General features: G+C 35.9%; 2 protein-coding genes across 3 annotated transcripts in view; one reads left to right on the top strand and one right to left on the bottom strand.

Moving 5' to 3' along the window:
- LOC125226577 (general odorant-binding protein 70) overlaps positions 1-12,551 on the bottom strand; it is a 28,409-nt gene extending 15,858 nt beyond the window's left edge. The window contains exons 1-2 of the mRNA XM_048130576.1: positions 12,323-12,551; positions 2,599-2,692 (exon numbers count right to left, since the gene is read on the bottom strand). Coding sequence (XP_047986533.1) covers positions 2,599-2,692; positions 12,323-12,406 — 178 coding nt within the window. The 5' untranslated portion in view covers positions 12,407-12,551. The remainder of the gene's footprint in view (positions 1-2,598; positions 2,693-12,322) is intronic.
- Positions 12,552-14,441: 1,890 nt separating this feature from the next.
- On the top strand, positions 14,442-26,326 carry LOC125226640 (aminoacylase-1-like). 2 transcript variants are annotated; one of them, XM_048130674.1, is made up of 9 exons: positions 14,442-14,569; positions 15,227-15,396; positions 16,233-16,404; positions 16,830-16,979; positions 20,626-20,696; positions 21,964-22,074; positions 24,156-24,251; positions 24,647-24,780; positions 25,663-26,326. In XM_048130674.1, exons 1-9 carry the CDS (start codon positions 14,485-14,487, stop codon positions 25,865-25,867), a joined length of 1,194 nt encoding a protein of 397 aa, XP_047986631.1. In that variant the 5' UTR covers positions 14,442-14,484; the 3' UTR covers positions 25,868-26,326. The 2 variants fall into 2 exon arrangements, with proteins under 2 accessions (XP_047986631.1, XP_047986632.1); XM_048130675.1 differs by having other exon boundaries at positions 14,455-14,582.
- Positions 26,327-26,929: the final 603 nt, after the last annotated feature.

Raw genomic sequence — 26,929 nt, 5'->3', positions numbered from 1 at the left:
ACCTAATATATACCCAATTTAATTAAAATGAATCCGGCTGAAAAATTATAAACATTTCAAAATTATAAACATTTTTTTCTACTCCCATAGTGTTATTCGTCATTTATAGTGTCGTGCATAGATCTTTAAAACTCTACATAAAAGATGCCAGCCGGGGCCCGGCGCCCCGCGCACCCACGCATACGATATAGTTCTTAAAGTATTGTTAGGAAGCCTTTAATGGATATAGCGGGGGTGCGCGGGGCGCCGGGGGCTGGCAGCGGCGCGGGGGTGTGCGAGCGACAAAATACAGGAAACAGTGCGAATTTCACGAAAGTTATTCTAGGAAACTATTAAAAAATAAGTGCATGGTAGTAGAAAAAGTATTGTATGCAACGGTGTTTAACTGAGTCAAAAATACTCGTGGCGCCTCTATGAGTTTGAGGCGTAGAACGAGCCGAAATTTGTTAATTTTCGGCTTCGCCTCAAATTGTTACTCACGATCACGCCACTCGTCTTTTTTGACCTCACTTTTAACGCCAGTTGCATAAAATACTATAAAAATTCACTACTTTGATAATTTAATAAACTGAACATCTTGTTATAGGAAGAGTACCTACTTAACTTATGACTTCAGAAATTCGACCTCCTACGTAGATATTATAAGTTGTCTACTTCACACTTCACTTCCATTCAACATGCGGAATTAACCTTGTGGGTTGTGGGTTCTAGGTAAGTAAGTATATAGTTAAATTCGATGTGCACTTATAAAGGTACATCCTTAATATTTCTGGTTGGCATTTCAAAGCAGTTATTGTCTAAATTAATAGGAACAAGAATAGGTTTTATACTGTGTTCTCGTCATACCGACCCGTCAATTGATAAGCATTCAAATACCATAGCAGAGGAAAGGGAGAATCAATCATATTTTTACAAGCTTTTATTCAACTTGCCTTGTTAGTAAGTAGTAGGTATGTTAGTTTGGGTTTTGACCCAAACGTAGAAGCTAAATTTGACCCACTTCCCGGTTTCCGATTGAGCTGAAATTTAGCACAAATATGTAAATCACGTGACAATGCAATATTATGGTATCATGGAGCTGATGATGATGATGGAGCAGAAAGGTGGTCATAGAAACTCTGTTATGAAACGTCGTATCCCCAATATCCCCATCGAGTATGGGGTTTTTAGAAATGTCTCGGAGAGCAGTAGCTGACTGTTGAAAGGTACAGTCGGCGATAAAAGCTTGTGCAAAAAATGAAATCATTATTAAAATCGGTTCGTGATCTAGGATCCATACCTACGCTAGAATTACCTATGTAATGTTACCTAGAAACCTTGAGCGTAAAGATCAATAGCGAATAAAGATGTTAGTTAATAAGGAACAACTCGGACAACATCACTATTCATGTATGAATATACATAGATGCTCGGAGGAATAGTCATCTTTTACAATGAACAGTAAAGGCTCCTGTGATGGGCGTAGTAGGTACCTATAATGGAATGGTGGACAATACATAAATTTTGTAAAATATGTGGGCTCATGCTTGAAAAATACGAGAGTCCTTTGTTTAAATCTACTAATTAAACCAGTTGCAGTATTTTTTTAAATGAAAAACGCCGAAAATTTGAAAGAATAATAGAACATCCAACTTTTATTTTAACGTGCAAAGCGGTGTAAATTAAATCAATTAATTATCATTACTCCTTTTCTTTTGGAAGTTTCATGACTAGCGTCCTTACCCTAATCGTAGTCCAACACTTAGCATATTCAGATGCGAATGAAGTCTAAACGCATTCTACGCTTACCTTGTACCTGATTATCGGACGCTAAGGTTACTTGTCCAAGTTCACGTCATGTTACTCTTACTTTTACACCATTTCGTATTCTTGAAGTTGAAGCAACATCCACTCTCGATTTCTGTATTTTCGCAAGATTTTTTTTACCTTCGCATTTATTTTAATGTTGTTTTCATTTTAATTGGCTGCAATAAAAACATAAAATGGCAACACATATTTTTATGAGATTGTTACTGTTTATTCATAGATGTAAATAGTACCTACAATTATATGAATCTTAGAATCTTGCCCAATATTAAACAAAAAAAGTTTTTTATTTTTATTTTGCTTAGGTACTATAACGACACGGCATTTTAAGTGTACAATATATATTTTGCTATACGGTAGGTTTATGTACCCACAATAATACTTGTACTTGTGCACTTAATACCTAAAGTTTCTGTAAGTATCGGAGTGAATTATAAGACAAATTGATTTAGTAGCTAGTCTATTAATTAATTAGAGTTATTAGACCAGCGCAACAAACTTGCACCGCACCGGTGGTAATATGTTTTTAATATTTTAAAACTGATATTTTTTGAACGAACTGATACGAACTATTTTGCAGTTGTGTTTACCGTTGCAAGTTATGAATGTCTACTCTAGAACGTAAGATAAAAGTAGTAACCAGTGCTCGACAGCGTCTCAGCAGATGCCACTTGCAATTAAGTCATTGTCAATAAATGTGACAGAAGGGTGTCATCTATTGGACATTAGAGTGTCGAGCACTGGCACCTCACCTTACAAGATTGTAAACATTAAAATCGTAGTTATCCTCACCTCTGAGGATAGAGAGCTTGATTTCATCTTGGCACAGCGTGATGACTCGCTCGATCTTTTGCGGTGCCGTTGGTGGGTTCCGGCATCTCGTTTCCTGTAAACGTTAAAAAATGATTATACAATACCTAATTGACCTATTAATTAATACAAATTTATGAAATTTATAAAATAAATTTTGCGTAAAATTTTTTTAAAATATAATAAAAATATAAAAGCGTAAAAAATGTTTATTCAGCATTTACATGACAAATTTTATGCATGAAAACTGAAAATGAAAATATACCATTTTATTTATCCCTTTCAAGCGAGCAACGAGGCAACGACAATGAAAGCACAGGCAGTTAACGCTTATGTGGCGACGGCTATAGACTTAAAAGGGTTAAATTGGTGAAAAATGTAGATAGAGCGTTAAAACAAGCGTCCCAGTGTTTGACAGCTATATAATTTGCAGAAAGTGACCTCAAGTCTCGTCCTCACGTGACAGAGATTTTTAGTTAGTGAATTTTGATAACATTCATAAATATTGAATGGTTAGCATATTAGATATTGATATAGTTTTTAAAGAGCAGTTTGTTAATTTATTCGCATTAATTTGATCTAGTAAACTTGCAAATATGTGGAAATGCTAGTGAATTTTGATAACATTCATAAATATTGAATGGTTAGCATATTAGATATTGATATAGTTTTTAAAGAGCAGTTTGTTAATTTATTCGCATTAATTTGATCTAGTAAACTTGCAAATATGTGGAAATGCTCCTTGACCTTTCCCATCTCCTAATTAGGTATGTGAAATTTATAAACGACTTCTTAATGAATTTTAGATTGGAATAAAAGTTTGCAATTTAAATATAGCCCATTAAATACTGGCGTACTTTGAACAAGTTCAGGAAGGTATTTAGAGAGTGTAAAATGGCAGTATAAAAAGAATATGAAGAAGATTTTTTTTTTATAATAAGTAAAGGCAAACATCTCAAAGTAGGCTACCTATGTGTTCACCCACTATTACAAATTATTTAATGAAATTCTTTCTTTTTTTTTTTCATTTTTAGCTTTTTGAATTTTCTTTTTTTTTTGGCTTTCTGGAATTTCTTTAAAATGACTTCCGGAAATATTCGTTGATACCTAGGAAGTTTGTACAGCTATATCCGTTTTGTTTACGATTCAATCTAGCATGGGAGATTGGGCGCACAATGACCACCTGTCTTCCCATTGTGTCTTATACTCACTGCAACTACTAAAACAATAGCTAAGTATTAAGTAACGGCTCGAGATTATGTCTAACCTTCTGATCGTAAGTTTAGATGTGATAATAAATATTTTGCCTGCATAACATTACATTAGATTGAGAGAACTTGAGGAAACAAAAGAAAACATGTTTGTTATGCAGATTTTAAATATATAAGTAGTTACCTAACTACGGGCCCTAGATTTATATGTACCTACTATGACTGGTCAGGTTAACTCGTATTGGATGCTATATGCTGACATACCTATGTTAAAATAAAAATTCTCACCCAAAACAGGTTGCTTGCATTATAAAATGTAGAACCACGAAATAGCATAGTAAACAGGCACGCCTTAGCAACCTATAATTTAGCCAGTTAGGTAAAGCGGCAAACACTGGCCAGCCCGGTTGCAACAGGCACTCCACTTGAGAATGCTTTTGCAACCCAAGCTGACCTAGACTAGACCTGCCATAGCCAAATATTGGAAGTATTGCTAATACTATCGAAGAAGAGTGCGCTGTAGGTATACTTTTTTTTTCTAAACAGACACGCCATAGCCACATATAATTTAGCCAGTTAGGTAAAGCAGTAAACACTAGTTAGCCCTATTGCTAGGCACTCCACTTGAGAATGTGGGCTTTCGCAACCGGGGCTGACCCAGACCTGCCATAATAGCAAACAATATTGGAAGTATTGCTAACACTATTGAAGAAGAGTGCGCTGAATATTGAACGGTTTTTGTTAAGTCAAGTTAAGGATGAGAGCTAAACTAAAATAAACTTCAATGTTTGTAAGGTACCAATTCAAACAGGTACAAAGCTGAAATAAATAGGTTTATGGGTAAATAAAGACTCAATGACACGTAAAATTGATGCATATTGCGTTACATCTAACTTTATTGATTGTTGACCTATACTTCCGTGTTGTTGACAACAGTGTGGTATTACTTACCATCTACTAATTCTTCTCAAGATTGCTAGCTGTATGTAGTACTTGAGGAGAACGTATACGATCATCTAGCAAAGATATCTATACTCAAATAGCCAATGCAATCTACCAAATATCATTAAACATTTCCCTTTTTGTCGTGTATTAGCTATACCTACTGGTGTAGGTATGATCTCAATTCGTGATAATATAACACTAAGACCTCTTTGCCTCGATTTCTGCAACTCCAAAGTTTTTAGCAGTGGTCCTACTTTCGCCATATCGTAGGCGAGTGATAAAGCTGCTTTCCATGAGTCGTAAAATCATGTGGGAATCATGCTAATTAGGTACATAAGTATTGTACAGAACAACCGTAAATACCGCAAAAAGAGTAAGAACAATAGGTACATAGGTAGATAGTACTAAAAATCTATATTACTTAATTTAAGTCGCTTGGTTTTCCCGGCTACAAAAAAGTTGATTGCTTAAAGTTTTATAGGTACCTATCATCCCAAAACATAAATAAAAGTTATACTTAAAAATGTACATCTCAATTGAAACTTTTTGTGTAGGTATCAATTAGGTGTGGTAGCAGTTAGTATAATATCCTAGAAGATATAACAAAATACCAATAAAATAATAAAGGTAAAAGTGACAGTGCTCAAAACACACATTTATTGATAGTTACTTAAGATTGAAAGTGGCATCTATTGGGACACTGTGCCCAGCACTGGTACCTTACGTACCTACACGTTTTTCAGCGCTCTTAGTTCTTACACCAAGTAGAGGTAGTATTTTACCTTTTAAACAATACAATAAATGTAAACAAATATTCGTGATTAATTGATTACCTACTTATAAGTATTTGTCTTTTATGTAGTTTTATCTTTTATGTTTGTTTACTCAATGAAGTCCAAACATACTGATTACTGGTATGCAACCACTTACATAAGTCGTGGACGTACTAAATACCATCCCGGGTGTCAGGAAAGGTGAAACTGGTTGGCAAAGATGTGGAAAGCCCTCTGAGGATGGCGATATTGCTAAAGCAGCGGGTTAGGCTGCCTATTTACGTGCAAGCAGTGTTTCAAAATTATGAATTTATAAAGCCTAGCCAACCTTTGTCATTTTTTAATAGTCCTATAAAATAATTAATAAGTTAATTAGTAAAGCCTAGGTAATATTTTACATCAATTGTCCCTGTTTCGACACGACACTTGTTAGGTACAGTGGGCCAAGAAAGTGGTCTACCAGTTTTGACAAATGTTTCTGTGAGCTCTAACGATCGCTAAGGTTGACACACATGGCGTGACGTAAATATCATATATAGAGAGAGCAATTATCACTGACATAATATTATTGCAATCGGAAATCGACCTTGTTGTCTCATGACGTTCAAACGAACCTCAACCGTAGAGTGGTAAACTACATTTTTGGTCGACTGTACTTAGGTGCATAACACATAAGTACTAATTATACACAAACTACTAAGATCATTTTTCATCGAAACATCAAATCAATACCTGAGCAATTCCCGTAAAGTTTGTACATTTGGATCACGTCTCCGATTTGGATAAAAATTGGTAGGCTGATAGAGTCCATGATGCTGAGCAAGATCCACTATAGGTTTCCCAAAATGTCCTAGGTTGATTGTATGAAACTTTCCTTTTTTGTTACCGAAAATGTATAGAAATCTGGTAACAAAAAAGTTCATACATTTCATTTCATATTTCATACAAACTACATAGGACATTTTGGGAAACCTAGTGGATCTTGCTGAGCATCATGGACTCTATCAGCCTACCAATTTTTATCAAAATCGGAGACGTGATCCAAATGTACAAATTTTTCGGGAATTGCACACCTAATTAATTAGTAAATTATTTATTTACATGAACATATTATTATTAAGTACGATTGGATTTTTTTACCGTATACTTGGTGGGTGCCATTGGCATTAGCACAATAGTAAACAAACCACATTCTGCATCAATGTCATATTAAATTTGTTTGTTAGAAACTTACTTATAATTGTAAGTTATACTGTATAAGTAAGTTTCTTTATGGCTTGGGTTCTATGCTATGCTTCACTATGGGGACAGAAAATCACACGAACTATATTCAATTGTTTTTAACCCCCGCCGCAAAAACGACGGGGTGTTATAAGTTGGACGTGTCTGTCTGTCTGTCTTTGACATTGTAGCTCCCGAACGGATGAACGGATTTATATTTTATTTGTTTTGTTTGAAAGCCGAATTAGTCGGGAAGTATTCTTAGCCCTATGTTTGATGGAAATCGGTGAAAAGCTTTTTCAAAATTAAAATTTTGTGGTTAGGCATTTATATAGCTCTATAGCTATCACTATTTGGAAGCAAAGTTACTAGGTAATATGCTTTGTGACGAGATAATTTGTGGAAGTGAGTCACCACGGCCGGAGGTGGGTGCAGCCTCGCCGGACTATACATGGGCTTGTGTAGGCGAAGTGGCCACGTACTCCTTTGACAGTTTCTTCTGCCATCTTGTATAAAATAGTACATTACATCAGAGGCCGGGAAAATGAGGATTTCCGGCCAAGTGGGTATATACGGCCGAGCGAGCGTGCGAGCGAGGCCGGATAGGGATACGAGGCCGGGAATCCGTTTTCACGCCGAGGCATGTATAGTGCTTTTCTCAAACATACAATGAAATAAAAAAAAATGCTCTAAAGGACAATATTTTATAAAAAAAAAGTTACTTTGCAGGCCTAGGCCTGAAAAATATTATGAAATCCCTTTACAGTCCTCTCGAGTTGTTGCGCCCAAAAAGCGATACTTCCCAGCCCATTTTAAGGAACGTAAAGACAATATTTCATTGCATGTTTGAGAAAATATGTTTTTCAGTACAGATGGTGTTTTTTCTACGCACTAGTACGAGAAGTGGTTCATTATATGCCAGGTCGAAACTTCGGAGGCTCATCTGTACTGAAAAACGTCGTACGATACACGTGCGAAAAGGAAATTCGTAACTCGTGTCGATTTAAAACTCTCCCTTCGGTCGTGTTTTAATCTATCGCGACTCGTTTCGAACTTCCTTTTTTACGCACTTGTATCGTATCGTGCCACAGTTTCGTTTTCTTTCAACCCCGTATTTGCCAAGAGTGGCACTGAAGCTTTAGTAGTTTCATGTGCTCTGCCTACCCCTTTATGGGATACAGGCGTGATTGTATGTATGTATCGTAATGTACTATTGTGTCAAAATATTTCATTTTAATACAATCGTTTAGGTGGCGTCTGTTGAAGGCGTAGGATGATTTTAAGGATTTTTTGACCTTGCCCCTTTGCCCCGAAAAGTAACAAGTCTGAAAAGTACAGTCGGGGTGAAATATTGTGAAACTTGTCTCTGTCTGTACTTTTCGTTATACATGCTCATCACTCATCGAAACAATTCAATGAACCCCATATGCAATGGGGTGGCGATATGGCGATATTTTACAGAGTTCCTATTGCCACCTCCTTTCTCCATCATCGAATCAATTGATATTGTGATGTTACATTGTCCTACAATTTATTACGTATCCCGAATTCCAGCTCATTAGATACTGGATAGTGACTAGTGAGTCAATTTAACATGCAAGATGTAATTACATAAAGACAACACGACATTTAAAAATAAAAGCTACAAATATAAAATTTGTTATCCCAAGTTATGATTGATTAACCCTTTACGTAAGCTTCCCGCGTTACATCAGGGATCGGCAACATTTTCGTCGCCAGTGAAATTGCTCATTACGTTTGGTTACCCACTATTAATGATTACCTTATTCGCGCGTTACCACAAAATTATAGGCTGGTAGCGTCGCTGAAGCGAGAAATTGTGCAACGTATTGAGCCTCGCTGTGGAAATTATTATTAGCAATAATAAATGCTATGTATTTAGAATTTACATAATGGAGTTATACCGCTTAACATTTGGCAATATTAGCTTTTGTTACGATGATCTCGTCCGCTTACCTACTAATCATTATTAAATATAAATATGCAACTTTCTCGGAAAAACTTCCGCCTAAGGAATAACAGTTCCGTTTTATAAAGGTTAAACAATATGTGTGCTAAATTTTATTTAAGCCTGTGATAGATATATTTTACTTAGTCAATGAGGTTAATTATTATTATGAGATTGTGAGTAGCTAAATAATCTAAATATTGTGATTTTATAATTTCGATATTACATTTTTAAACAAATTAATCTCCTATAGTTCAAAAACATCCTAAATATTTTGTCATTTCTCTTCCATACAAAATATACTGTCACAAGGATTTTGCCAGGTATATCAGTTTGTTTATAGCTAGTTAAGCAGAGAATGAAAACAGAGCGAAAAATGTAAACGTCATTAAGCTGTCGGCTCTAAACACTAAAACACGTCGCGACTATAATTAGCATACGGCATACGCCAAACGCACCGCGACGAATCGCGCTCACTTTCTCTCGAGTTTGTTTCCACGCACCAATTGTTGGGTACACCTGACTTTGCGTTTGTGTACTGGTTATCAGTTGCGTAAAACTTGTACAAAGTATTGTACATGAATTAAAAATGCTTAATGAGTTTAATGGTTGATTGGCATGATGACTAAGGTAACATACCCCATAATGGACGGTGATGCCATTATGGACAAAAAAACACAAATCCTTCAAAATAAGTATCTTAAATTAGTTTTTAAAAACTGATGGCTATGTACCATAAACTAGAGTTGTAGAGCTGTTTCATTTCGAAGTTTCAATTAATTCGGTTATTTCTGAAGGATTTGGCGACAAGATAAAATTCACCAGTTTACTGAAAAAAATATGAAGACGAATTCTTAGTAATGTTGCTAAGAAAGTTGAGTTCATGTATAAAATAATAAAAAAATAATACTCGGTGTAAACTTGAATGAGTTTTACTTACTGCATTAAGCATGAGATAAGGTATAAAACATACTAGTTTGTTGCTCCAAAGATATAAAGAAATAGCGTTATTTTGCGAGTGTCCATTACTGGAACCGAAAAACTGCGTACCTCCTATGATGGACAAGGAACAATTTACAAAACCAAAATTTATAAGAAACGATCCTATGATAAAATAACCCAAACTAATTTTATTTGGGGTATATAAAATTGACTCATTGAGTATCAGTTGGCTTTAAAAGTAAAATTTTAAACTTATTTCACTGTCCATAATGGGGGATCCATTACTGGAGAACTGCCGTCCATAATTGGAGAAAAAACACCTAGTTTTAATTTGTTAACTATGAAGAAACCAATGGGAGTATCTATTCTGCAATACGCTTGAAATATCAAAGAAGGATAGAACATTCAAGATTTAACACGCTTAGCGGTAGAATTTTTACATTTATCAGTGAAATATCAAAAACAGGCGAAAATTATTCTTAAACTGTCCATGATTGGGTCCGTTACCTTATGATAAAAATGATTATGAAATGATTTCCAATTTCCAATACATGTTTTAGTTCAAGCTCACAATTCACATCATTTTTAAAAATCAGTACAATATAGATTTATCTACCTTTCTTTGATATTATTTAACTTTGTCTTAGGTTTAGAGAAAAATAATGTAAAAAAGAATCAAAACAACTACTGTGTCGATTAATATATGTATTAATTATTATTTCTTAAAGGGTACCAAAAATAACAATTGAGTTGAACCGAGTTTAAAGTTATACCTGTTTAAATTCATTATTTAACATTGACATTGAATTTCCGAGCTAAAAAACAGCCATTTGTCACAAGAAGCTGATAAAAAGTGTAAACAACCTTCCGTAGTTACGCTCCAACAGCTTATACGTTTCTTGTAATGGTAATGTTTTAAGTAAGTCATTTTTTATTCATTAAGAACACAATTCAATTTTATTAACAGTCATTAAGATCTTACTTAGTATAAAAGTTGATTGAGTTCCATGGTAAAATGTTGTTTTCATTAATCGTTAATCTATCCTATTGATTTAAATCTTGGGAACAACCCACAAAAAAACCATCATTAATAAAATACCTAAGGTTGTTTGGAAAATATCGTAAGCTACTTTTTTTTCATTGAAAGTCTGCATTTTTAAATTGGATTCCTGTTTAGTGGTACAAAAATATATTTCCTTAGGTATCTATTTATGGGGTCCATATTGGCTCATATAAAATTATTTGTTATAAAATTATTGTTTATACCGATTTGTGCTCCGAATGATCATTTCTCATAATTTTATTTATCATAATTTTGTTTCATTATTATCAATAGTACTACTATCACTGTTCATAATAATCATTTAATCGAAAATTTTTAATCATAAATTCTATACAAATATTTAATAACATTCATAATTTTGTGTTTAGGAAAATCATTCATCATAAAATTATTTAAAAAGTTTTGGGGAAGTTCTATGAAAAACTTGTGCCATTTATAGAAGCGCGATTGAAGCTTTTACAGTGACATATACAATTTACATTAAAAATTCGTTTCTGGTTCGCTCACGGTCAACCTAACACGCTCCTCCTCGCTACGCTCGTCGTCGCACCTAACTGGACTGTCACATGTGATGTCTGTTCTGTTAACAATAATATAACGATAAATTATATTACTCGCAATCGTTATGATCAATAAGTATATAAACATAAACATTAGTATAAAACGTATTTATGATGAATGACATTATGAACATAAGTCATTCGAAGTTACGATAGTTATTAACATAAAATTGTTATAAATAATGATCGTTATAATGTAAAATTTTATGAGAAACATTTTCGGACTACCAATAATCTGTATAACAATTTTATATGAACTTTGGCGCACCCCTATTTATGATTTATGCCTATAATCCATCCAAAATTTCTTAAGTACCTAGAACATATTGTTCTATTTTAAGGTTTTTAGAAAACGATCTATTTTTAATGCACTGCATGTGCTATTATGATTGCTATTAATAGCTTTCTAGTGTTTTTCTAACTATCTCACGTACTGTGTGTATGAGCATGCGTCACAATTAAGTTGTCTCACTTTCAAGGTCGCACACTAGAAACGGGCGTAGAAACTAGAGCAGTTTTCTATACGCCTAACAAAGGCCCGAGATCTAGTCTTAAGGATTTAAGTTTATCAAAACTATCAAAAGGTACAATATAAGGCGTGTTTAAGTACAAAATAACACGTTAGGTACTACTTCTGAATTAAGCTGTTTACCAAAAATGAATCTGAACCTAAAGTGACCAACCCCTGGACTGAAATAGTAGATTAATATTGGAAGTTTATAATCTAATATTTTTCATAAGCTGCTAGCTGGTTGCTTCTTAAACGCGTTTAATTATTTTTATTTTGTTTCCAAAGTGTGTCGATATAAGATGTCCACATTGTCCACAATATCTTGGCGCTGATTATAAGCGATGAATGTTAATCACAAACAGTACCTAATTAGGCTCCAGTAGGTAAAGTAACAAACAGTAATTATTAGGCTGCAGTGGGTATAAACCTAACCTGAACATTCTGCTACAGAAGACAGTTTTATTTTTTCTGCTCATGTACCGATACAAAAACACGTTACTTTAAAACTTACACTTTCAGCCGAAATCGCGCTATCACTAAGCGATATTCCAAACACGCAGAGGCAGCAGACGAGCGCACTGATTTTTCTAACCATTTTAAATGCACACACACACAACCAATTTGAAAAACGAACACCTGTTTATGATTCGAATATTTTAAAAGTTTTTTTTTAAGATATAATGGCACGTGCAGCGAAAGGTGCGCGACCGACCGCGGTATGGAACGCAACTCGATATGCGCGGATTTTTGAAAGGCGCGCGTAGGAGGGCTTCCCGCGGATTTCGTATGGCGACGTTCCTTTACAAGCAACTGGCGGTCGCTTGGCAAATTTTAAGTAGTGTTGTTAAATTTATCTGATATCAGGATTAGTATTTAGTGCGTTAATATCTAGTGATCGCGCGTTATGGCAGCTTGATAGTTGATGATTTAGTGGGCTAGTCTGCAATGACGACGTGAATTAGATTTCAGTCGGACTTCACACTATGCATACATTACATATATCCATCACAATGATAGGTGTCGAAAGAAAACATTACCAAATTTACCTTGTACATTGGATATCTATTAGGTACACAAGATTTAGTAGGCTTCAAAAATTCTACGTCCTATTTGATTAACCCATTAACGGCTAGCGGTGCCATACGGCATCGCTTTTCCTGTGCTTAGTATTTCGCTAAGGTTACAATTATTGAAAAACTAAACAGATTTTTGATGAATTAGATACCTAAGGGTACCAGTTATCACTATAACCACATATATTGTAGCAATTTGGATTATATCTACTAATTTCGAGTACCCAAAAATATAGCATCTAAAAATGGGCAAATTCTTCATGTTCGGTCTGAGGAAAATGGTCAAAAATGGTTTTATTTCTAGTAAAGTATAATTTAAATGCATTTTATTCTATTTTGGTATATATTATTGATCCGATGGTACTCAAAAACTATTAAATTTTAATTTCACTTTCCGTGTATAGCACGGCAAAATTTGCCGATGCCGTACGGCATCAGTAGCCGAGTATGTTGTCTTTTCAAATGATATAATATTACGTGTATTATGTTTTAATTCCTCTTATGTTTTAGCGTTTTGATTAGTTTTAGACTATTATTGTCCTATTTCAACATATCTAGTGAAATTGCTTCAAGAAAAGTAAGGTTTTGAGTTATAACATCTATGTTGGTCCTCTTTCCCATACAGTATATCAAGGTTTAACCCACTTGGTTATAAATTAATTTCTAACAACACTGGTTGAGATTAAGATAGGATGATGGCGTGGTAGGATGATGCTTTTTACAGCTAAGAAATCTCAATACCGGTATCAATTTAATTAAAAGCTTCATATAGTATAACCTTACACCGGAGCTTCATATACCTCGTTTTTAGCCATTATAGAACAATTAGGATGTCAATGCTACATTGTGATGAAGATTTTGGTCACTTAGTGGTTACTAATAATATACAGATATATTCAGACTGTTTCACAAACGGTTTAGAACAAAATTAGTGCGATCAATATAAAGCAGTTGGCTATGTCTGGAATCTACCTAAACAATCAGTCATTCTCTGGTACCATGCGCTGAGGGTGTACCTCCTAGATGGGTCTTATAATAGTGTAAAAAACAATCCAGATAACGTAGTTGCCAGTACGATTTAGGCCTTTATCCTTAATGTACGTAAAACTTACAAGTTACATAAATATTTAAAAAATAACAACTTGTAATTGTTGACACGGTACAAGGCTAGAGGTGCCATACGGCATCAGTATTTTTCTCCAAAACTATTGGTCCGATTTAAATTTTAACTTTCGGTCTCTGATCCTGGAGAGAAATATAGTAATATATTTAAAAATTATCAAAATCGGCGACATGAAAAAAAATCAGCCGTTAATGGGTTAAGCTACATCTCTACACTATAAGTCTCTAAACTACATATCTTATCAATTACATATAAATCTTGTACCGACCTAGCTACCGCAATATTGACAAATGGTGAATGTCAAATAACAAATAAGATTAAGGTCTTATCACAATTATCACTAATTCTGCGGTAATTTCATTCGTCGGCCGATAATGATAACTAAGTGTAGGTATGTAAACAAACCTGCATTAGTGTGACAGATACGGTTGATCAGTTGTTTACTGTCTGGGATAGAGTGCGCACGTTGAATGAGCAATGGACTCGTGGGAGAACGATGAAGCTATACAGCGATTCAGGGAATATTTGAAGATACCTAGCGTGCACCCGGATGTCAACTACGGTGAGAAACTTAAGTATGTAGGTATATAATTTAAAAAAAAAGTTGGATAATTAGGTACGACTAATTAAAATACCTAAGTATACTTCAGCATAGGTAATAACAATAAGTAATAACTTATACAAACAAACAAGAAGACACTGTACTTAATATGTTGCATTACCTGTTGCTACATATTACTACTAGCTTTTTCCCGCGGCTTCGCCCGCGTAATAAAAGTAATCATATTCAAACGTTGAACCTTGGGTCCCCCATTACACCCCCTTAAGATGTGAATTTTGAAAAATCCTTTCTTAGTGCTCCTCTATACCCCATAAGGAATCTACGTGCCAAATTTGGAATCTCTAAGTCCAGCGGTTTTGGCTGTGCGTTGATATGTCAGTCAGTCCGTCAGTTTCTTCTTTTATATATTTAGGCTATTTATAAATTCGTTACTTAATGTATTTTAGTTCGATAATGTTAGCTTTTAAAAATAGACTGCCAGCCTTCTCTAACCTTACTTTTATTTATCACAAATATCACAATAGCTTAAGTTATAAGTATAGAAATAATCATAATGATAACGAGTTGCGGTAAACTGGTACCCTGCATAACTTGTATAATTTCCTACTTTCTGCTGAAACTAAAAATACTCAGCCTAAGTTCCTGTATCTTTTGCAGATGGTTGTGTGGAATTTCTGAAGCGGCAAGCCAACGAGCTCGATCTGCCCATGGTGGCTCACGAGCTGGTACCGGGGAAACCCGTGGTGGTGATCACATGGGAGGGCAAAGACCCACGGCTCCCGGCCATACTCCTCAATTCACATATGGACGTCGTCCCTGTTTATGAGGTATATACAATTTTTTTCGGTCGCCGTAACGACACATTGCAAGGTAAGACGACTCGGACACAACAGCTGCCGGCCATGTTAGTCAACTCTGCACAGCGGGATATTTCTGAATCGGCAAGCCAGCGAGCTCCACCTGCTGGCGGTGGTCCACGAGCTGACACTGGGGTCCCGAGTCAGTGCTCAACTAATACATGGACATCGAGTCTGTTTATGAGGTGGGCTTTTTCAGAAGTTGGTCGTAACGTACCTCATTGCATACTGCCGGCCTGGTATCCGGCAGCAGTCGGATAAGGGCCATTTTTTTCAGAGTTGTCCACCCCACTTATTTTTTTGGATTTGGAAATTTTTATGTGGTTTCCACTCATAATCGCGAGTTCTTTCAATTCTAATAGGAGAAAAAAAGTGTTTTTTTCCCATTCCGTTACCATTTTTCATACATTTTGTATGGCGGTAACGGATTGGAAGGTTCCAAAAAATGTATGGAAATCTTGGGACATTTTTTTCTCCTACCAGGATCGAAAGACCTCGCGATTCTGAGTATTAATCGCGTAAAAAAATGGCCCATAAGCTGGAGATTTTTCTCCCAGGCGGCGACATACGGACTAAATACAAATTAATTAGTCAATAGATCTTCAGTAAATCTATGGTAAAGACATTCAGTCAGTCATTTGAGTTCGCACATTGCTTTAGCTACTAGCTTTTTTAACTCAGACATGACGTTTCGATCTTCAGTATTGAGACAACTAATTAATAGACATGAGTTTTTTGTTTACCTATTGCTTTACAGCAAATCTTAGTTATGTTCTCCATGATTTTGGGATGCATTCTTCTTCTAGGAATGCTGGACTCATCCACCCTTTGAAGCTAAAATATCCGAAGAGGGTTACATCTACGCCCGCGGCACCCAGGATATGAAGAGTGTGGGGATGTTCCACCTGGAGGCTGTGCGGAGACTGAAGGCAGCTGGCGTCAGGTTGAAGAGAACTGTCCACGTATCTTTTGTTCCTGGTAAGAAAGCACGTTTAAAATCCCAAAGTATTTTTTTTTCTTTGTAATCATATTATGTTATCAAGGGAAAATGTGTATTTACAATCAATGCTCCATAATAAATAATATAATAATCGGGGAAACTAATAAGAGGTAATTCCTAAAGTGTGTCTGTACTTTCCCGGAAGAACATTGACACCTTCGAACATAGTGACAATAATAAAAAAAAGCTAAGTCCAGAGAAAACTAATTTTCCGAGCTTTTCCAATACCTTTTTCTGGTAGAAATCAGCGACTTCTACTTAAATTGTGCGTTTCGTATGACTCTTACGAGTCTTACGGAATTCACTTAAAAATATTGCTAGCAAAGTCAAAGTGGTTCAAAAGCTCGGAAAAATGCACAATGCTTCCGGAATAACGCCATTTACCATTGTTTCTGTTTTTTAGACGAAGAGATTGGTGGAGAGCATGGGATGAAAGCGTTTGCTCAGTCGGAGCAGTTTAAAGCCTTGAACGTGGGGTTTGGACTCGACGAAAGCTGCCCGACTACGAACTCGAAGGTGATTCAAGCTTTCAATGGGGAAAAAACCAATCGACGTAAGTCACATAAGAGGTGCCACATTGTCAATTGCTTTTGTTTTTCATTGATATTTAATTAGGGCCAGATGCCTCAATCCCAGGTAACAGACACATCGACGACACGCAACAGAGGTGCAACGTCCCATTCGATATTTTAGCAAACGCTTTTACAATGATAGACGGTTTGATACAGCCGTTCATCGGATCGGATAAATAATGTGAAAATTCACTTAGGGCCACTTGCACCAAAGAAAATGGAGGGTTAACCCACCATTTTATATGGAATTTGTATATAAAAAATATAATAAAAGTTGAGTTATGCGAGCCGGCTACTAACTTATTATTTCTACACAAATTATAACAAAAGAAATGTTTGTTTAGCTTAGATTATTTTAATAGGTTACTACATTGTCTGCACGTTAATTTTATTGTCCGCATCCACTGACATCGCATTCATTATTGGCTTCGTGCGAAGTGCATGGAGGGGGTAAGCAAAGCGATCGCAGTGCTTGCGGTGGTCAAAATCGACACTGATTGTGGTTGTCATCTATCAAAACTCATAAAGTATAATACAATGTGTAATGTTTGATATGGGGCATCAATGTTGTTTCGTTGTTAATTGTAAAAATAATGGCATAAATGGTCGTTGCACGTTCTAAGCGTTTCTTAGAGCACACTGGAAATTGGATCAAAGAACTAAATGGATAGCTACGGTGAAAAGAAAACGTAAGTGACATGTCAAAACAAACCATTATAATAAATTATATTTAAGCTTTGTTTACCTAATATTGTTCAATACGCTGTTAGTATTTTTCCTACCGTAAAAGATTATGCTTAAAGATTCAGGCCTAGCCTGGGAATAGGCCCGTGTCGGAAATTTCTGCGGCCGCGGACATGACTGGGTACTTACTTTTAGATTTGTTTTATATGGCATTAACGGGACGGAGGTTTAGCGAATACCATATCACTAGCTCGAAGAACTTGTACCATTACTCCTATGTTCTTCAAGATTCCTTATATGCCCTGCCAGCACCAATTTATTGACTCTTTCTGTAGTCTGGGGTTGGAAGTTTATACCGTGAGTAATGCTTTGGAAACTGATTTTTGGTATTATATCCATGTCTTTATAATCTATCTACCTAAATTACACTTGAAATAGTAGCTCTTGTTATTCGATTTATTTAAAATTAACGAAAAATCGTTAAAATATAATGTTTGTTTACATGTAATTTTTTGACATTTTCCACTTCCAGTTCACATGGTAGTGGGCGTAATTGTCGTGCACGTAGCCAATAACTCGTTAACATTCGTATTCTTGCTTGTTTGTTATCTACGCTGCGACGAATCTGAACAGAACGGTCAAAATAACTTGTTTCTAAGCCGCTGTTCATTATATTAACGATTTCTACCCACTTTTTTTGCCATGCATGCAAAATTGTAACTAGTAGTTAACAAATAATAACTTGCAAACCTTTGTAAACCTAAATATGTATTATGTATGAACTGCACGCTAGCCATAATAGTTATTTGTTATACAAGGGGGCAAAGTTGTATTTTAACGCCGAGTGTGGAATTGAAATACGAGCAAGTGAAAGGATTCTATAGTTGAACCACGAGCGAAGCGAGTGGTTCGAGAATAGAATCCTGAACTTGCGAGTTTTTTAACACACGAGAAGTAAAATACATTTGCACCCGAGTGTAACACAAAACTTTTCCCCTTACTATAGCGAGGAAACTACAACGCAAAAAATGAATTTATCACTGCTTCCAGTAGTTCCACAGGTGGTAAATCATCTTTATTACTAGATTCACCTACTTTTATCAATTTTAAAGCAGTTAATTTGACTTTATTCAAAGTCAAATTACTTTACCCACTAGTGGATAAAATGCGTTTTTACCCGCTGGTATTAAAGGACAAAACACGTGTTTTCGAGCTAGTGAGGGGAAAAATATCTTTACTTATATAAAATTAACATCTCATGTAAGCGTATTTTGTAAATTCTTTATGAGATAATAAATGTCTTAAACCAGAAAAAATATTCCTTAATAATTGAGTAATTTTTGTAAACCTACCTACTTTAAATGCACGTTAGTCTATAAGACTAACGATAAATTGTATTCTCAAGTAAGTGAAGTTTGTAAATTCTTTTTGGGAATAAAGATCTTTAACCGCATTTGACAGTTGACAGCCCACTAACCCTGAGTTAAGTGGTTGGTGCAAGTGGGCTTTAGACTGGAATTTGGGGCAGTTAAAATAAGTATGTGGTCTTTTCTCGAAATGGGGAAAAGGAAATTCTTTTCAGTTGATGTCGAAACCACGGCCCGCTGCTGGATCTTGCCGGAATTGAAGCATTGAATTTTAACACAACACAGTCTACCTTTTAAGTAAAGTTTTGGGCCTTTTTCTGTGTCTGTGACCCATTTGATATCACATTCGTATGAGTCGAGTTGACATAATGTGTTGAGTTGACAAAACTTAGGAAAAATTAAACTAAGTATGAGTAAGACCTAGATAACAATTATTTATGTACTTATTTAGCAATAGAAACACCTGTCAGCACAGCGCTCGGCTGTCGAGATGTTAATCCATGAGGAACTTGCTTTAAAATAACTTACAACATTAGTAGGAAAATAAAATTGCATTAAGTAGAAAAATGTCAGATGTCACATCGTTGTTTGTTATGCAGCAAATGCTGTGAGAACAAATACTGCATAGTATTTATTGTTTTCGGTGTTTATTTTATTTTTATGACCTCTCAAAGGCATACACTACATTATGTAATTATGTGTACATAGCACAGCGAAATTGTGCGACTTCATAATAGGCTAGTTTCCTACTAGTCAAATTAGCTTCTTTTTAAGAACTGCAAAACGATTTGCTAATATGGAATTACTATGAAATTGTGACGCGACTTTGACTTATTAAATAGAAATTATGTTTAAACGTAACCACTATCCATATTTTTCTTCTAATTATGTGGTGCTTTATTTCGTGCACTGCATAAAATATTTTATTTTAAGTACAGGAAACTAGCCTATTATGACACGTACAGTCAACCAATTGGAACCCTAGGCCACCGTAGAACTATGTCATAGTCACGTTATAAATCAGATTGTAAGAAATCTCTCATTGCTTGTCATTTTGGCATGGTTCTAGAGTGGCCTAGGGTTCCAATTGGTTGACTGTACCTACGAGTACTGCGGCAATATCACACGATTTTGGGTCGGTTGCTTTAGATTTAGATGGATAGAAGAAACAAGTTCATCTATTTGTATGGCGGCCGAGCGTGTCAGATGGCGGCGTTCAGTTTAGGTTGAGAGAGGGACGAATAGCAGTTCCATAGCTCCGTCCCTCTCTCTTAACCTAAACTGAACGGCTTTAGCACTTCTTGGTAGCCCCCCTGAAGTTGTTACTTGCCTGTGATTTTAAATATGTCTCAGGCCCTTGAGTGTTGTGGTCAGTTGCACTGCATAAAACCACAAACCATTCGTTACCGAATCTTAGTTCGCATGTATTGACGGGAATTTCCACTTCTGCTTCGTTACGTTGATGTGTCTGTTAACTGTGGTTGATGGCGTTGATGCAACTGGTCCTTAGTTATTCCCCTAAAATAATCATCTAATCAGTGGCCTTAGGAATAATACAACTTAATGAATATTCCAGAGTTGAAAGTAACCTGCAGAGGAAAGCCTGGACATGGTTCGTTACTTCAGCCTAACACAGCAGGGGAAAAGGTAATAAAAATACACACATACCTCTACACAAACTTTTGTATTTCTAAAAATGTTAGGTATTTATAGTACGTGAAATTGCTTAAATTTCGGTGCCTTTTTAGGGTTCCGTAGTCAACTTGGAACCCTTATAGTTTCGCCATGTCTGTCTGTCCGTCCGTCAAAAAGACGTCAGTGACTGGAAAGCTGAAATTTGGTACCAATCGTACTGGTATAGTATATCAATCACGCCGACAAAGTGCAAAAATAAAAAGTAGAAAAAAATGTTTTATTAGGGTACCATGCACGTAAAGTGGGAGTGTTTTTTATTTCATTTCAACGATAACGTGCGATATATTGTTGGATAGGTATTTAAAAATGACCCTCTAACTTTTGAACAATTAGTTTAAAAAATATAAAATACGGGAAACTACGGAACCCTACACTGAGCGTGGCCCGACACGCTGTTGGCCGGTTTTTTTAACAACTACGGGGTTGAAAGTAAAAGAAATTGTCATATTGCAGTGACAGGTTGAACACACAATTTAACCCATAGCTCAAAGTCGATTCCTACTACACCCACGGGTAGAAAGGGATGGCTGTGTTAGATGTGCCTGTGAAAATGACGGATGAAATATGTGATTGTCATTTGTTTTTCTTGTAATTTTTAACCCCCGACGCAAAAACGAAGGGGTGTTATAAGTTTGACGTATCTATCTGTTTGTCTGTCTGTCTCTCGATCTGTCTGTGTGTGTGTCTGTCTGTGGCATCGTAGCTCCCGTACGGATTTATATTTAGTTTTTATTTTGTTTGGAAGCTGAGTTAGTCGGGAGTGTTCTTAGCCATGTTTCATGAAAATCGGTCCACTATGTCGGGTTTTTTTTTTCAAGATTTTAATACCTATTGTGGTTATAGGTACAAATATATACATACATAGAGTTATTTGAAAATATCTTTTTCTCAAACATGCAATGAAATATTGTCTTTACGTTCCTTAAAATGGGCTGGGAAGTATCGCTTTTTGGGCGCAACAACTCGAGAGGACTGTAAAGGGATTTCATATTATTTTTTAGGCCTAGGCCTGCAAAGTAACTTTTTTTTATAAAATATTGTCCTTTAGAGCATTTTTTTTATTTCATTGTATGTTTGAGAAAAGCACTATACATGCCTCGGCGTGAAAACAGATTCCCGGCCTCGTATCCCTAGCCTATATACCCACTTGGCCGGAAATCCTCATTTTCCCGGCCTCTGATGTAATGTACTATTACCTAATGTTTTGTTTTCCTTTTAGCTTCATTTCGTGTTGGACAGATTTATGATGTATAGAGCAGGAGAAATGCAAAAACAAGCACGAGGCGGATGGGTCGGCGACTTGGTCACCATCAATTTAACTCAGATTGAGGTAAGATAAGAATGTGTGGTAGGTAAGTTACTATTCCATTGTAGGTAGTTATTAAGTAAGTTATGTGTATATTATATGGATATAGCTCAATTTAATGAAGCTTCGAAAACATTTGAGAATTATGTATCGTTAGCCAGACATCATAGAACAGGGGTGCCTCAGGGTAGTATAATGGGACCATTATTATTTCTCCTTTACATAAACGATTTGCCTCAAGCAATACGATTCCCGACTATTTTATTTGCTGACGATACCACTATATTAGTTGAGTGTACTGATCCTATGACATATGAACGAGATATAAATACTGCTTTAGCCGACGCTGTGGCGTGGTTAACTGTTAATAACTTAAAAATTAATATGGACAAAACAAATTATATTAAGTTTCGTACCAAGCAAAGCAAAGACAAAAAGTTAAACATAATGTATAATGAAACTGTGTCAAACAAGTTAACACCACCATGTTCTTGGGTTTAAAGGTCGATGAAAACTGTGATTGGGAGGAACATATCAAGACAGTATGTTCGAAGGTGAATAGATTCAACTACGCGCTTAAGAAAATGAAACATATTTCATCACATGAAACTGCTCTGTTGGTATACCATAGTTACGTGTGTTCAGCGCTAAGATATGGATTAGTTTTATGGGGAAACTCACCAGACGCCCTTAAGGCCTTTATAGCCCAAAAAAGATGCATAAGAGCAATTTGGGGTCTTCACCCACTGGAATCTTGTAAGCCAATATTTTGCGAAAATAAAATTCTTACTTACAATGAATAATGAGAATAAACGTACAATTACACATAAACCATTAAATTTACCTGTAGCAAAATTACAAATTTTTAAGAAAAACTCATATTATATGCTTAGCAAAATTTACAACCAGATACCTAAGGAAATTGAGAAATTGCCTACAAGCATTTCATAAAGGTTTATATATTGCTCTAGATTTTAAATTTTTGACATTTTACTTTCGATTGCATTAATGAAAATAATTATTAGGTATTTTAATTTTATTTATGATCATGTTTTGGAATTGACTTTTTACTCCAATTGCTGTTTTTATGTATGATTTGCTATAGGTATAATATTTTAATTTACGTGATTATTCCGATACTGTATAAATATTACTCTAATTGGTGAACTGAAAAAATGACTTGTATATATTATAGATTAAGATCATCATTTGCATGTCACTTTGCGACGAGGTAGTTGATACTCACTTTTATGTAAAAATATGTAAACCTGCATGCACACTATCTTATGCAAATAAATGAATTATGAATTATGAATTATGATACTTACCTAAGTGCTGCCTCATTTATTTAACTAACTTAGGAGGGTACTAATTAGTGAATAATTTTATACCTATTGATTTTTTTATTATTGTTAATTTCTTTTACCCAAGCATTATCAGATCTGTCTCAGATGCTCAGAAGTTAAGTTAGATTTAAGTTATATTGCAGTGCCCTACAGGGTTTTATAGCTGAGCAATAAAGATTACTGATTACTCAGCGAAATAACTTTCGAAACAATAACGAACTAACGTTTTACAACTTATGAGTACCTAACTCCTATTTTATGCACCCTGCAAATATTCTCAACTGGTAGTCTCTAGGCGCGTTATGCCTTATAAATTTATTAAACGCAGGAACTTAAAGTGTTATTTATACCTATTGCAAATATATTTTCACCACACCAACTGCATTGCATTTTATCCACAAGAGTGCAAAGTAGGTAATTTCATACAAATTTTAACTTGATTATTTGAGGTATCTGATATCATTTACCTATAAATGATTATTTTGAATCATAAATATTGAACAAATTGATAGATTAGATTTAATTGGATGTTTTATAGTCAGTAAAAATATTGTTCGTTTTGGTGTGGTGAAAAATTTTGTGTTTCACTCGGCGACAAAGTTTGCTTAATCTTCGTGCCTTGAAGGGTTTCAACGCTCAATATTCCACTTTTTGAACCAACTATTATCTTAAAAATGTATTAAACCCATCTGATACAATAAAATTTGAGATAATTAGTAGACATTATGCCTATATCCAGAACTTCCCCGTTGGTTTCAGGGTGGCGTTCAAATCAACGTGTTACCAGAGAGCCTTAGTCTTTATTTTGATGTCAGAATACCGCCCACAATTGACCACGACGATTTTGACAATATGGTAATTAGTAGTATCTACTAGCATTCGATGCATTTTTCCCCCTTAGAGCAGTTTCGCACTCCATGCAATTCGAATCCGATCCGGATCTTATTTTCACGGATGCGTTGTGCGTAAATAAATAGTTCTACGGCTGTGACGGATTTTATATTCAGGGACTTGGATCGGATTCGGATCTAACGCAGTGTGAAACTGCTCTTAGATTGTAATCCGTTTTCCAATTTCGATATGGATTTTTGGCATTATTTTATTGGTTTGTTTGCCAGTGTCAAAATATTCGGACAATTTTTATTTGAATAGGAAATCTTATGTTCCGTTTAAAATTTTCTTTTTTCTGTCTCTTTTCGTCTAGATGCCTTATATATAGATGATACTGATTTTTGTTTTCCAATAAACAGATCAGGAATTGGTGTAGAGAAGCGGGTGAGGATGTTACCTTCGAGTATGTCGGGAATAACGCCTCGGTCGAGATCACAAACATTGACGAATCCAATCAGTTTTGGACAGCTCTTCTTGGTGCAGTTAGAGAAATGTAAGTTCACTAGCCTGTACCTTTTAAATGTTGTATGGGTATTGTATTGTACTCGTACTTAGGTGTTTAGCAGTAAGCTGACTGAGAGATTTTTTTCTATATCGGTGGTTAGTACCTCTAATGCCTACGGCTCGCCTTATGGCAGTCATATAGCAGTCTCCGTATACTACAGGTGCCTGCAACTCCCGTGTTGCATGCGCGTTGCCGACCCTTACACTCGGCACTTTCGATGAGCTCTAGCAATCTCACTCATCGGCATCGGCAGGAACACAATACTGTATAACCTAACCACAAAATTAAAATTTTGAAAAAACCCCCGACCGTGACATAGTGGACCGATTTTCATGAAACATGGCTAAGAACACTCCTGACTAACTCAGCTTTCAGACAAAAAAAACTAAATCAAAATCGGTACATCCGTTCGGGAGCTACGATGCCACAGACAGACACACACACAGACAGACAAACAGACAGACAGACAGACAGACAGACAGACGGACAGACAGACAGACAGACACGTCAAACTTATAACACCCCTTCGTTTTTGCGTCGGGGGTTAAAAAGGGAACTTGACTGTAGTTAAAATAAAATATTGTATACCATGCACGAAATAAAGCATCAGATAATTATATGAAAAACATGGACAGAAGTTATTTTTAAACCCAATTTCTATTTAATACTAATTTTAGAACTAAAATACCCATAAGTTTTGTTACCATACTTCTAACGTAGAGTGTTGTAATGTGTTCCGTTTAAGTATACCTATCTTCAAAAGACGCATTTAACCCACCAGATGCAAAATACTTCGGTTGACCTAACATATATTTGTCTTAAGACTGTATAATACTAACTGCTCTTATGTCTGATTGGTTTTCATTCCAGAGGCTACGACATCCACTGCAGGATCTGCCCCGGCACCACGGACGCGCGCTTCGTGCGTCAGCAAGGCATCCCTGTCATCAACTTTACCCCGATACTCAACTCACCAGTATTGCTGCACGCTCATGATGAGAGGATCCATGTTGAAGTGTTCCGAAGAGGGATTGCTATAATGGAAAAGGTGGTGGAAGCTGTTGCAAACATTTAAGGACAAGAATGTAATTATTTTATTAAATAGGTATTACCTACTTCAGTAAAAATAAATGGTATCTAAACTCCCACCTCGGACTCGCGCTTCGTGCGTCATCATTGTCAGCCAAGCATACCTGTCATCAACTTTACCCCGATACTCAACTCACCAGTATTGCTCCACGCTCATGATAAGAGAATCCATGTTGAGGTGTTTCGACGAGGAATGATTATTATGGAGAAGGTGTTGGAAGCTGTTGCCAACATTTAGGGACCAGATACTTCGTCAGCAAGGCATATCCCTGTCATCAAGTCTACCACGATACTCAACTCGGCAGTATTACTGCACGCTCATGATGAGAGGATTCACGTTGAGGTTTTCCGACGACGAATTGCTATAATGGAGAAGGTGGTAGAAGCTGTTGGTAACATTTAGGGACATTGACATATACCTACTTTATTAAATATTTTCACCATGGACGCGTATTTCGTGCGTCAGCAAGGCATCCCTGTCATCAACTTCACCCCGATACTCAACTCACCAGTATTGCTGCACGCTCAAGATGAGAGGATCCACATTGAGGTGTTCCGGAATAAGTAAGAGCTGAGCCTTCGGTATTTACTCGTACACTGCGGCGATATACCTACCTAACTACTTACCTACTCGGGAACTCGGGATTCAGAAAATACTCGTACCTAACTTCCTTCTTTTGCGCTATTTAAGGGATAAAATATGTATTTTTAAGGGATATAGGAGTAGGGATTAAAAGAGATATCATTAATCATGACGTATGACACTGTCGCAGAATCTGTCTCCGATCCGCAGAAACAATAAGATGGACCAACACATAAAAAGGTATAAATATGACTTAATGAAAAAAAATGAAAATGAAAATGAAAATGAAAATGAAATATTTATTTTTCAAGTAGGCATATTACAATGCGCATATGAACGTCAAATAAAGCTACGCCGGCTCTAACCCTAACGCCTCAGCCTCGAGAAGATTTCAGTCCCCCCTCAGTTGGGAGGGGGGTATCCACTATGGGACCGGCAAGAAACTCGGCGGGCAACTTCTTTTCA

Source organism: Leguminivora glycinivorella, chromosome 5 (genome assembly GCF_023078275.1).
Source record: "Leguminivora glycinivorella isolate SPB_JAAS2020 chromosome 5, LegGlyc_1.1, whole genome shotgun sequence".
Taxonomy (NCBI): Eukaryota; Metazoa; Arthropoda; class Insecta; order Lepidoptera; family Tortricidae; genus Leguminivora; species Leguminivora glycinivorella.
The sequence above is the reverse complement of the archived record's forward strand: the minus strand, read 5'-3'. Positions and strand labels throughout refer to the sequence as shown.

Bases quoted from the DNA above. Each gene is read 5' to 3' on its own strand.
- LOC125226640 (XM_048130674.1), top strand. From the start codon at position 14,485: ATGGACTCGTGGGAGAACGATGAAGCTATACAGCGATTCAGGGAATAT. The intron at 15,397-16,232 runs GTATATACAATT...TTCTTCTTCTAG, and splicing joins ACGTCGTCCCTGTTTATGAG to GAATGCTGGACTCATCCACC. The intron at 24,781-25,662 runs GTAAGTTCACTA...TTTTCATTCCAG, and splicing joins CTTGGTGCAGTTAGAGAAAT to AGGCTACGACATCCACTGCA.